This window comes from Phascolarctos cinereus, unplaced genomic scaffold, assembly GCF_003287225.1.
Source record: "Phascolarctos cinereus isolate Bilbo 61053 unplaced genomic scaffold, phaCin_HiC Scaffold_2;HRSCAF=192, whole genome shotgun sequence".
NCBI classification, from domain to species: domain Eukaryota; kingdom Metazoa; phylum Chordata; class Mammalia; order Diprotodontia; family Phascolarctidae; genus Phascolarctos; species Phascolarctos cinereus.
The window spans coordinates 298,794,019-298,807,509 of NW_027555625.1; the positions used below are offsets into that span (position 1 = coordinate 298,794,019).

The following is a 13,491-nucleotide window of genomic DNA, read 5'->3' on the forward strand; positions in this document are numbered from 1 at the left end:
ATTTATGAATATATATGTATGTATGTGTGTATATATATATATATTATATATACATATATATAAAATATATATATATTTTTATAAGAACAGTGTGATTTGTTAAAATATTTTATGACTAGTAAAACCTGCACCACTAGAGCAGACAATACAAAGAACACTTAGTAAAAAAAACGCCATTCACTGAATCCCCTGGCGTATGCATTCAATGTGAATAATCAATCAAAACATATATTACAATTTAAGGTTCATAAGGAGCTCTGTCTGGGGTTTGTACAGTATACACAATATTTCAGAAGAAAAATATTACAATAAGGTATCTGATATTTACTATTCCTTTCTACAGTCAGTGCTTATCTCTAGACATAGTCCATCTCTTTTATGTGCAGCTCCCAAACCTCCATGGTAAAAGATCCAAAAATTTACACTTGCCATCAACTGTAGCACTGCACGCATCAAACTCTTGGAAAGTTCAATAAACTGCATTGTATTTTAATAAATATTTATGGTTTTTTGTTTTAAGCTCAGCTTAAGTTCTTTTGAGGAAACCATATCACAACAGGGTTATGGCACAACCTACTGTCAAGACACAGAAGTTCCTTGTTTACGAAAGAGTCTGAAGATGTCCATAGTACAACAAATATAAATATATATACTATATTTACATTTCCTTCTCAGCTTCTCAATTTAGGTATATAGATTTAGAGATAATGCCACTAATGTTTCAACTATTATAAACCTTCAGGTCCAGTGGGTGTTTTCTTACCAATATTAGATATCTTAAAAGAGGTGACCTGGTCCTTTTTTTTTTTTTAGAAAAAGAAAGAATGGCTATCCATGAATGATTACCTAGGAATTCTTCCAAGAGGTTTTTATATTCCAAAATACCTGAAAAATGTGGTCCCTTGTTGCAGCTCTAGCCTCTACTGAGAGTGGGAAGAATAAAATATGGAACCCAGAAACAGGAACAGGGGGGGGAAAAAAGAAAAGAAAACCTGCTAGTTAACTCATTAATCTGTTTAGTAAAGATCTGGTTGAAAATGCCTGAACTCTGTACAATATACAAGGACAATCTTCAGCCTGCTAAGCAGCTGGTGAATATTATTTAAGAGATTCTGCTCCCCTAAACAGTCTGCCTGTCCTAGCAGGCTTCAGAGTAGGTCACTTCCGGTCATCAATGGTTTTAATGAACTCAACTGCTGCTGTGAATTGCATCCACCAATACGATTCTTCTCCAGACAGACAGCTAGCATAAAAGCTACTGATGTACTGAACGGTAGACAGTAAACAGGGTGGGTTTGCCTGGAGGAAAAACAACAAATACAAATTAATCTAAAGATAACTCATATTTCTTCAGTACTTTAAGGATTACAACACGCTTTTTCCCAGAACCACTTTGTGAGGGAGGCTAAGTATCATTCCCAGCCAAGAACCCCTCCAGATGGTTGTTTTTCTTTCTACTCAGGCAGCCAGGTGGTAGAGTAGATAGAGTGCCAGGCCTGGAGCCAGGAAAACCCAAGTTCAAATCTGACCTCAGACATTTACTAGCTGTGTGACCTTGGGCAAGTCACTTAACTTCTGACTGACTCAGTTTCCTCATCTATAAAATGGAGATAAGAATAGCACCTACCTCCCAGGCTTGTTGTGAGGACCAAATGAGATAATACTTGTATAGTACATAGCACAACACTGGGCACATAGTAAGCACTACATAAAGTTAGCTATTATTTCAATTATTATATTATTTTTATTGTTGTTGTTAAACAGAATCCAAATGGATTTTTTTCTCTCGTCTTCCACATAGTTTAAAAAATCAACTTCAGAAGTACAAGACGAGGCTGCAGATGTGCCTGGAGGAAAGTTCATCTGGACAAGACAAGGAGGATGTAATACCCTGTCAGATGAGATCACTTTACTAAGTATTGCTGCTTGACTTTTTCAGCTGTTACACAGGAAGGTTAAAACTGAAGGGGTTCTGCTTCCTGTCCTCCTCAGAAACTGCCATGTTGTAAAGACAAAAGGTATGAAAACTTATTTTTTAAGACAATCTGGGGGTTTACTGGATTACAAGCTCCATGAGCTATATCAAACTGGTATGCCTGGCCAAAACTCCAAGAAAGCTAATGGGGCCTTAACCTCTATTAAAAAGAGTTACAGTGACTAGCACAGAACTAGGGAGGTGACATCTTGTTCTACTCTGCCCCAGTCAGGTCACACAGACCCTATTAAGGTCAGGGTTATTTTAGGAAGGACACTGGTAAATTACAGTTTCAGGAGGAAGGTAATCACAATAGTGAATGGTCTCATGATCACAACTTATGAGAATTGAAGGAAATTGTAATGTTGAATCTGGAGAAAAGAAAACTTAGAGAGAATATAACAGATGTTTTTAAGTAAATGAAAGGCTCTAATGTGAAAGAAGGAAAAGATTTTGTCTTTCAGACAATAAGTGGAAGCTGCAAAAAGGAAAATTTGCGTTTGATGATGTTTCTTAACTATTAATGCTAAGTGGAATGGGTCACCTCGAGAATACTTCCCCTCACTCAAAGCCCTCAAGCAAAAGCTGGATGATCACTTGGGACATCGTATAATGGGAAAATTTTTCAAGTATGCTTTGGAATGGATAACCTCTGAGGTCCCTTTTATCTAGGAAATTGGGGACTCTTCCTCTCCTCTCCAAAATTAGGTGGCTCCATCTTAGCTCACTGGCAGTTATGTACCCTGGGTACAATAAAAAAAGGACTCCTTCCCTAGGCCCAGCAGCAGCAAACTATACTCACTTCTCTGTGTTCAGACCAATGAATGAGTTATCCTCTAATTCTTCCCACTCATGTAGTTCAGATTCATAAAAGAAAAAAAGGGCCCTTTATCTCCCCTAATAAAATATGGATAGGATCAAGGTACCACAGCTGCGAAGCACTAAAACTAAGCTAAGCAAAAATCTGATAATAAACTATTGGGAAAGGAAGCTTTTCACTCTAGTCTAAACACATTTAGGTTGTTACTCATTTTTAAAAAGGAGTTAGTGAGAAAGTTCCTAAGCTGTACCTTAGACATTTATTTAAAAGCTGTTCTAAAATATCACTGAAACATTTGTTTACTACTATTAAATTCTACTGGTTTAATAGCACTTTTAACAAATAAGGTATAAAAAGCTCAGAGTTGTAAATTTAGAGGAAATTAACACTAAAAGGTCCAGGTGCAAAAAATGATGCAAAAATATAATTTTATTTCAAGATAAAATTTTCATCTTATCTACTTGCCTTAAAGATTAAAAAAAAAAAACCGCAGGGGCAGCTAGGTGATGCAGTTGATAGAGCACTGGCTCTAGAGTCAGGAGGACCTGAGTTCATATCCAGCCTCAGATACTTGATACTTACTAGCTGTGTGATCTGGGCAAGTCACTTAACCCTGACTGCCTCACCCAAAAAAAAAAATGCAGCACAGCAATTGATACAGCTTGGTCCTTTAAAGTATTCTTAAATTTTGGTCCATCTAGTATTAAGCAGGCAGAACAAAGTCTAAATCATGCAGTTCATACAACATTGCCGCAGCATGCATCAATGCCACCGCTGGCATACTTAAAAACCAAATGATTCTTTCTAAAAAGAAAAAAAGTACATAAACATTCTGAAATGTGAAAATGTAAACATCAAAGTGACAACAAATATTATGATTATCTATGCCCTAAAGTTTAAAGTAACAAATAATTACATTCCTAAAATTAACAGGTGAGAGATCTAATAAATTCAATAAAATGTGTGACAAGTAGCACAAAATAATATTTATGCATGTGAATTAACAAAGGCAACAATAAGAGAAATATATATTATCTGTTTACCTATAGGTCATGGATTCTGACACTGTTTTAGAAAGAATGTTTAGTCAGGAGTTGAGACTTCCCGTTCTTTTTTTCTGAAAGCTCTTACTTGTCATCTAACTTCTTTTAATAACAGACCTCAAGGACATAGTCCCAGTGAACAAAAGGCAAAATATCTTTGGAGTAAATTAGACCTTGAAACCTGTGAATGTGGGCTATTTTTTACTACCATCATATGGATCAAATGATAGTCCAATGAGATAACGCACATAGTGCTTTGTAAATATCAGATTTTATCTTCATTTGCATCCTTCATTTTACCTAGCTTCTGTTGCTTAATATACCCACTAGGCTATCACTGTATTTAACAGTGGTAATTGAGTGGCCTTTACAATAGAGAGATCACCAATGACACAAAAACTCAGGCTAATCACATAGTGAGAGTGCAAGAAAACAGACAGCTTAATGCTGCTGCACAGGTATTCTCAAGATACGTCTGTAGGGCATTAGGGGGCTCCTCAAAAGAGGCCTTACTGAAAGATGTGGACAAAAATCACACCACAAAGGAAGGCAAGGAGGGGCTCTGATTTGCATCAGTAAAGTAATCTCACCAATGATACCACAAATCTTTGGAAGTATGTAAGTAGTTGGCTCACCTTTATCAAAACAAACACCAGAACAGGAACAAAATCATCCGCTCCAGGGACTGAATCTTCATTGGCCAGACTCAGCAGGTTCATAATTGTGGAGCACATTCTCAGGATGCACTGCACTTTGTCCCTAGGGGTCTTATAAGCACTTATTGTGCGGATTTCAGATTGTGCAGATGGCCATGGTGCCTCCCGAAGATACACCTAAAGGGGAGAAGAGAGTCATATTCTGATATATCAGCCTAAATAGGACCCACCACCAGCAATAGACAACGGAAGACTATAGTGTACAAATATGCTACTTTCACATCAGTAACTTTTAATAAGTACAAGAACAGAAGAATAAAATTTTCATTGCCAGAATAAAACAGATCTACTTTGTCTATAAAGGAGCTTCTATGGAAATCAGCTTTTCGGTCACACCAGATGACAGAATCTCAGATTTGAAAGAAACCTCAAAGATGAGCTACAGCAGGGGTGGAGAACCTGTGGCCTCAGGACCACATGTGGCCTTCTAGGTCATCGGGTGGGGCCTTTTGACTGATCCAAGTTTTTATAAAACAAATCCTTTCTATTAAGGGGATTTGTTCTATGAAGTTTGGATTCAGTCAAAAGCTGCACTTGAGGACCTAGAGGGCCACATGCAGCCACAGGTTCCCCACCCCTGCCCTAGAGTTAAGTGCATCTAGTCCTTTTCTGAAGTAAGAATCATTTCTACAACATCCCCCATGGTAGTTAGCTAGCCTCTGCATGAAGATTTCTAATAACATGTAAATTCATTCTCTCCCATAACAGTCCATTCCATTCTAGGTAAGCTCTAATTTGGGGAAAGATTTCATTACCTTGAATTAAAATCTGCCTCTATGAAACTCCTCACAATTGTTCCTATTTATGCCCCATGGGATTGAGCAAAACAAATTAAATCCCCTTCCACATAATAAACCATAAATACAGCTACCATGTTCAGAAGTTTATCCTTTTCCAAGCTAATTTGTTGTTGTTACTGTTGAGTTGTTTTAGTCACGTCCAACTTTTTATGACCAATTTGGGATTTTCTTGGTGAAGATATTGGAGTAGTTTGCCATTTCCTTCTGCAATTCATTTTACAGATGAGGAAACACAGGCAAATAGGGTTAAGTGACTTGCCCAGGGTCATACAGCTAGCAGGTATCTGACTCCAGGCCCAGTGCTCTATGCACTATGGCACCACCTGGCTGCCCTCCAAGCTAAACAAATCTTTAAATACTTGCTGAGTCCTCTCCCTTCTCCAAGCTGAACTTGCGCAATTCCTATAACCAGTCCCCAGATAGCATGGTTTTCAGTCCCTTCATCATATTTGCTACACTCCTTCTCATATGTTTCAGTTTTCTCTTCCCTTCCAAAAATGCAGAGCCTAAAATAATACTCCAGTTTTGGTCTGACCAGGTGAGAGGACAAAAGTACAATTGCTTCCCTTTTTTTTAGCCAATTAATAAGTTCCTATTGTGTGCTAGGCACGTCATATGTGGTTTGGTTTTTTTTTTTTTGCTAGGCAATGGGGTTAAGTGACTTGCCCAGGGTCACACAGCTAGTGAGTACTGTGTGTCTGAGGCCACATTTAAACTCAGGTCCTCCTGACTCCAGAGCTGGTGCTCTACCCACTGCGCCACCTAGCTGCCCCTAGGCACTGTCATATGTACTGGGACTACAAACATAAATCAAAATATTCTTCACCTAAAGGAGCTAATATTTCGTTAAAAAATAAAAGAGGCATTCATTTGTATATGTATGTGTGTGTATGACATAATACAATTTTAGAGTAGAAACACTATCAACTGAGTGGGTCAGGAAAGGCCTCATGAAGGAGATGGTACCCAAGTAGAGTTTTGAAGGAAGCTGGATATTTCAACAAGTAGTGGTGAGAAGAGGGTGAATTCCAGGCCTGGAGGACAGCCTATACTACGGCACAAACAGGCAAAATGGACTAGGATGTGTAAGAAACAGGGAGAGGGCCAGAGTGTGAGGACTGTAGAGTGAGAGCACAAAAGAGAGTAATCTACGAGAAGCCTAGAAAGGTAAGTTGGCAGTCGGTTGTAAAGGATTTTAAATGCCAAGGAGAAGAAGAGCTTGCATTTGTTACTGTAGGTGAGAAGGAAGCTCTAGAGCTTACTGAGCAAGGGTCTTCCCTTGAAGACGTTCCCCAGAACACGTCTGTTTCCAAACACCAGACTCCTAAGAGCACAATCTAAGATCCCACTGCCTATTGTGGGTGCCACATCACACCTCTGTCTGATACTGAGCTAGAAGCCTATTTAAAACCATAGTTCTCCTTCACATGAACTGCTGACAGCTACTATCTTGCTCATTCTGTACATGTACAATTGATGTTTTTTAACTTCAAGTAGACTTTACAATCTGTCACATTTAATTTGATCTGATAAGATCTGGTCCATTTTTCCAGTCTTTCAAGATCTTGCTAATAAGTTCCCATTTTGTCATGCAATGAACTGTAGAATGCACTACACTTTTTAAAATGTTCACAGGGATACAATTCATTACTTCAAGATTCATGATTTTGTCAGTGAGAATAGTACCTCCAACAACACGGCTTATATCTCCTCCATGTCTTAGAAGATGGTTATAAGAGTTGCTATGGACAAAAAAAGAAGAAGAAATCCCCTGGTGGCCACATTCCGGTAGCTCTCCATACTTAATTAGATTGGTCTAAACCCTCATACAGCCAGTCCTTAAAGCCTTTCCAGCCAGTAAAGCCTGCTAATAGCTAACAATAAATGTGAGAGCCCAAGGTTACTCACAAGCCACAGAGAGGTATCTAAGGAAGATTTCAGTGGAGATGTATCCATAAATAATAAAAGAAAAATGGCTCTGAGCCTGGGGAACCGAGAGCTCCAAGAAACTAGCTTCCTTATGCCATCAGACTGGAACTTATCCCATTTTGAGGAAAGGATTCAAAATGTATTTAAACAAGTTACTGGCATAATTACTAAATCACAGATACGTAAGTGCTATCTCTCAAATAGGGGAGATCTAAGTTCTCAATCCAAGTTTTCCACTCAAATATCCTTATCATCTCTTTAACACTGTGTTATTCCAAGAGCCCTTCCAACTCTGAAATTCTATGTTCTAAGGTTCCTTCTAGCGCTAATATTCAATCTTTTATGTTCCAGGCAGGACATTTTATATTTATTATTCTAATATCCCATTTGGTTCTAATATTCTATGATTCTATAAAACTAGGACACATAAATATCTTGAATTATTTTCTATGTCTTCTTTTTATGATAAAGATAAATGACAATTTGTCAGGGAATTCACAAAAAAAAGAAAACAGCTTTTAGATTATGTCACTAATTTAATCTGCTCTCCTATAATAATAGCAACCCCAGAACTACCTTAGATATTTAAACACTTATAAGGTATCTTATCCCCATTTTGCAGATGAAGAAATGGACTAAAAGGTTAAGTGATGCACTTAAGTTAACTGGTCCCAAAGTCATTATGAAGAACTGTGTTTTTTGACTGCAACTTTTTCCACCAGACCACACTGTTTTTCTGTATCCAGATTTCTGTATTTGATGGTATCTGGTGCTCAGAACAACCACTCTTAGGTACAACAGAGTCTTGAAACCTAATGAGCAATTTAAAAAATTAAATAATAATAGTGCTACAGATCTTGGAATATTAATTATTTGAAAACTGGTAATCTAAAATTGCTAAATAACCTTTACTGACACCCAACTATTCTAGATAAGCTGAAGTTTGTTGTATTATATTACCTCAGGTATTTGAAGTGCTTTATGATTTGCTGTCACTACTTTGGACAATCTCTGGATATGCTCATGAAGAACCCTAAAAACAACAACAACAAAAAATTTCAATAGTTGTAATTCATTTCTTCAGGTTTATACACATCTTGTTTGTAGATATGGATTAGAATGATAATACGAATTGTTTTTAAATTTTATCTTTCAAAATATATTTAAAACTCAATATATAAGTCAAGTATACAAACTGCTTGGAGTATATTGAGACTCATTTACAGATGGACCAACATTATCATTATCATGACTATAACAATATCACTGTCAATAATATGATACAGAGTTAATGATAGTGACCCAAATATTCCAGAAAGCAATTTGAAATTATGCTAGAAAAGTGACTAAAATAGTCATACGCTTTGATCAAGTAACTCCATTTACTACTAGGCATATAACTATCTCTCATGATGTAAAAGACAGAAAGAAAGGTTCTATATACATAAAAATATTCACAGTGTCATCTTTTGTGATACCAAAAAACTGGAAACAAACAGGTTCCTATCGACTGGGGAATGAAATAAATTGAGGTATATATTTAAATACAAAGGAATATTAGTGGGCTATAAAAAATGACAAATATGAAGAATACAGAAAAACATGAGAAGACACGAACTGATGAACAGTGAAGTAAGCAGAACTAGAAAAACAATGAGTACAATGAAAACAACATAAAGAAAATTAAAACCTTCAAAGTAAATGGTTTGTAGAAATGATGAACAAGCTTGGCCCTAGAAAAAAGTTGAAAACTTGCACCTCTCTTTTACTCCAGAGGTGGCAGACTACAGATGTAGAATGTAGTTTATACTGTCAGTCATGGTTGATATGTTGATCAATTTTGCTGAACTATATTTTTTTCCTCTCTCTTTCAAATCTTTGTTACAAAAAATGGCTCACTAAGTAGGCAAGCGGAAAGAGGATATTCCCGAAACAATATATTCAAAAACAAAAGATATCAGTAAAAAGATAATTTTTTAAAGCCTTAAAGCATTCTAAAAATAAATAATGATGGCTTGTGTCACAATTATGCTTACAAGGTATTCTATACAAATTATATAATTTGATCTTCAGATCAACTCTCTGACACTGGTAATGCAAATATTTTTAGAAGCATTATAATATGCCTTTTTTCTCAAAAGAAATCTTTTGCTTTATAAGATAAATACTATACATGTTGGCTGGCCAGCCTGCTTTGAGTATCATTTAGATGGTACAATAATAATTACCCTCACTCTTTTAGCAAGTCAGAATATGCAAAGCATTTACCTCGTGAGGCAGATAAGGTAGGTATTATTACCCCCAATTTATAAATAAGGAAACTAAGGGTCAGAGAAGTGAAATGAATTGTTACACGACTAATAAAAAGTGGAACTGAGGCTCAAACTCACAGGTTCTGATCTAGTGCCATTCCACTGTTACCTCCACAACTCTCCACAAAGACATCTAGCCAATTTCTAGATAGCCCAGCAAACAGCACAGAACAATGTTATTACTCACTGGTCACGGAGAATGTCTCCATCTTGGTTAGGATAGAAGGCAAGCTTGAAAATTCGGTTCATCACACTTCGCTCAATTGCCATCTGAGCATCTTGGAGCTGTTCCTCACTAGCATTCTGCCAGATGACATCCTGAGCCATGGCACCATATAAAAACTGCAGGAAATCTTCTACCTGAGCTGTCTTATCATCAGCTGCTGTGAGCTTCTGAAAGTCTTCAATGCAAAACAACCCACAAGGTGGAAATCAGGGAGGAAGAAAAAAAAAGAGCTTACACTGGCTATAATCCCAGCTGCCAACTAAAAAAGATACCAAACTCTCTTGTGGTCCCAGGTCTCTCTGTTTTCCTGATTTTAAGAATAATTACAATGAAGGTGGTGAGAGCAGGACAAAAGGTGAGTATGTAAAACATTAAGGATGCTAGGGTACAAACTCTCTTGCTCAGAAATCTTCAGTAGCTCCTTATGCCTAAAAGGTGAACTACCAACTACTTGGCCTGACATTCAAGGTCCCTTAATTCTGGCTTTAAACTATCTGTCTAGCCTTCTCTGACTCTAGATTTTGGCCAAATTGGACTACTTGTTCTCTCCTATCTCCTCCTGTCCTCTCCTGCTTGCCTACATTTTACCCTCAACATTTCCCATGCTTGACACATAATCCCTCTTCCACTGCAATCTTACCCTTCCTTCAAAGACACAGTTCATGTGCCAAATCTATCATAAAAACTAATACATGCCCTACCTTCCAGTTAAAAATTATCATTTCCCCTCCAACTTTCCTAAAACACTTCGCATTACTCATCGTTACAACATTCAACCTTTTCTCACACTTATTTGTGTGCATCTATCTCCCCTATTAAGGCAGGAATGATGTTGCTAATAATAGTAATATCCTTGAGGGAAGGGAAGATGATGCTAATAATATTTAAATTTCTAATAGCACTTGTGTGCTTCAGATATCTTTACTGAATTGAAAGTCTGCATGATGCCCTAAGTCACAGAGCTAGAAGCATCAAGACTGGGATACGAACCCTAGGTCTCCTGTCTCTAATCACAGGTTCCATGGAACCTGTCAGCAGATAGAACCACAAATCTCAAACTCAAATCCAAAGTCATTTACCTTGAATGAATTCCCGAATCTTCTTCTCTTTGCTCTCCAGCAATAATCTCACACAAACTGTGGTAAAGTACCGGTTGGCTACCTCTTTGTCTCGCAAAACCCTCTGCAACAGCCTTTCCAGATGGGCCTGTGTAGTCTGTAGCCCCTGGCGACAACGAGTGAGGTAAGCGATATATGGGGCTCTTTTCCTAAAAGAAGAAATGCTTTGAAAAACACCAGAAATAGACTAGCACAACATATAAGGTTTTCTCTTCATGAAGAAGTTGTTTTCTAGGCATTTGTTCATAAACCAACAGGTCACAGTACAACCATTCTTCTCGAACAATACAGAGAGATCATCAAATCTGGAATGTGCCTTAAAGAGCCAAAGAGATGATGATAGTGGGGAGCAGAGACAATTTCTGCCTTTATATATCTGAAGGGCTTTCATAGAGGAAAACTTCCTATCAATTAGAACAGACCAAAAGCAAAACGAGCTCTACCAGAAGACAGTAAGTTTCTAATGATCAGAAATCTTCAAACAAGAGACTAAAGGGAAGATTCCTGCTTTGGCCAAGGTTGAACTAGATTATGATATCCAAGGTCTCTTCCAACCTGAGATTCTATGACTCTTTTAATTTACAGAATCAGAAATCAGTCACAAAACCTGAATTCAAGGCAGTTCTGTGACCAGCTAGTTGTGTGACCTTGAGCAAATGACTTCTCTTTGTCTCAGTTTCTCCATTTGTAAAATGACAGGGTTGGACTAGGTGATCCCTAGGATTCTAATATTCTGCCAGAGATAATAAAAACAAAGCCAGAGAGGTAAAGTGACTTGCCCAAAGTAACAGAGTAAGAAAGCAGAAGAGCTAGGAAGAAAATTCAGATATGACTCAGCTCAGTCCTCTTTCGGTAGGTTGTGTGGCGCTGAGTCTAGCTTTGTTGTCTTGCATAGCAGTGAAGAATATCACTAACAAACCCAATGCTTGGAGACTGACTCAGTAAACCCTTTCAGTAGCCCTCTCTCTACACTGTGGCTCAAGTCCTGCAAAAAGGAAATAGTGGAAAGTCAATCTATATGAGTCCAGAGTGATTACACAATGGTAATGTTAATATAGCTCTGGGTTACTCTGGCCAAAGGGGAGTAAATCTGCTCTACCCTCCTACTACCATAACCTCTTTTCCATAACAAAGCCCTCACACCATCTATCATTACTATTTGTGATAATAATTCACATTTCCATAGTGCATTCAGGCCAACAAAGCACTTCCTTAACAATCCATACCTATTTTAAAATGAAGAACCTGACTATCTATACATTTAGGAAGTACAATTCAAACTCAGCCCTCCAGTCTCCAAATTCAGTGATTTTACAACTAATACAACACAATCTTTGTTTTGAGCAGAAATAGATTCACACATGAACAGCAATTTTTTTTTAAATAAAGGGAGATTTACCTAAATGAGGCATCTATTCCAGCAATGTTGCTGTCTCTCAAGTATCACCTTAAAGGAACACATATGCCAGGCTAGATGCTGCCAAAAACAAGCACGTCTCTCCATAATGACCTCACTACAATACTAAAGAAAGCATGTTTACCAATTCTTTTCATATTAAAGCTAAATCCCACCACCTTGATTCTTTTCTAAAAGATTCGACAGAAAAAAAAAAGCAACAACACAGGGAGCTGAAAATTTAGTTTAAAAACTGAATGGGTTTTTAAAAAAAAACAAAAAAATGAATGGGTGGATAAAGTACCGGTAGTCCTCTGCAATAGATGCCAGCAGTTTCCGACAAGTTCTATTATCAAAACGTCCCACGCAGCGAATTGTTTCTTGAAGTTGAGCCATTAAATTCTTGTCTTGTAAATTAATTGCTTCAGCTATCTGAACTTTTAGGAAGCATACAATCTCGTTGTCTAACAATTTAAAAAAAAAAGCAATTTACACTAGTGTCATGTATTACCATAAGCCTGCATCAGACAAGAACATTATCACAGCCACTGACAATGGAATTCCAGTTTGATAAGGAATCTACTCTACCACAATGCACATAGTCTCCCAGACCACCCCTTCTCCATGCCTTAGTAGGCAACCATATTGAGTTGCAGTGGCCAAAAAAATTTTATTATTACAGTACAGCCCTCTATTAATAAACCTCTATGCACTTAGCTCGGGGTGGGGCTCTGAAAACACAGGGTTCATTGCCAGGCCCATATTCAAAGTTAGCGCTGGAAGTGGAATCAGGAAAACTTGAGTTCAAATCTAGCCTCAAACACTTACCAGGTGTGTGACCCTGGGCAAGGGATAACCTGCCTCAGTTTCCTCATCTGTAAAATGGAAATAATAATAATAGCACCTACATCCCAAGGCTATAGTGAGGCTAAAATGAAATAATATTTGTAAAGCGCTTTGCAGACCATAAAGCATTATATAAATGCCAGCAATTATTATAAAATGCTAGTTGTACTCTGTTGGCATAGCTTTAACAGAAGCTAAAGTCACTTTCAATCCATGATGAGTTATCAGAGTAGGGTTTTTAAGAGAAAACTGCCTCTCATGTTATGCATAATTGTATGATTAAAATCCTCCTCAGATGACTCATTATGAC

The 13,491-nt window shown here is 37.5% G+C and overlaps 1 protein-coding gene across 1 annotated transcript in view; it reads right to left on the reverse strand.

The window, feature by feature from the left end:
• Window positions 1–460: 460 nt before the first annotated feature.
• Window positions 461–13,491, reverse strand: part of GAPVD1 (GTPase activating protein and VPS9 domains 1) — a 93,163-nt gene continuing 80,132 nt past the window's right edge. The window contains 6 exon segments of the mRNA XM_078150125.1: window positions 461–1,299; window positions 4,474–4,671; window positions 8,244–8,316; window positions 9,783–9,996; window positions 10,901–11,088; window positions 12,640–12,799. Coding sequence (XP_078006251.1) covers window positions 1,159–1,299; window positions 4,474–4,671; window positions 8,244–8,316; window positions 9,783–9,996; window positions 10,901–11,088; window positions 12,640–12,799 — 974 coding nt within the window. The 3' untranslated portion in view covers window positions 461–1,158.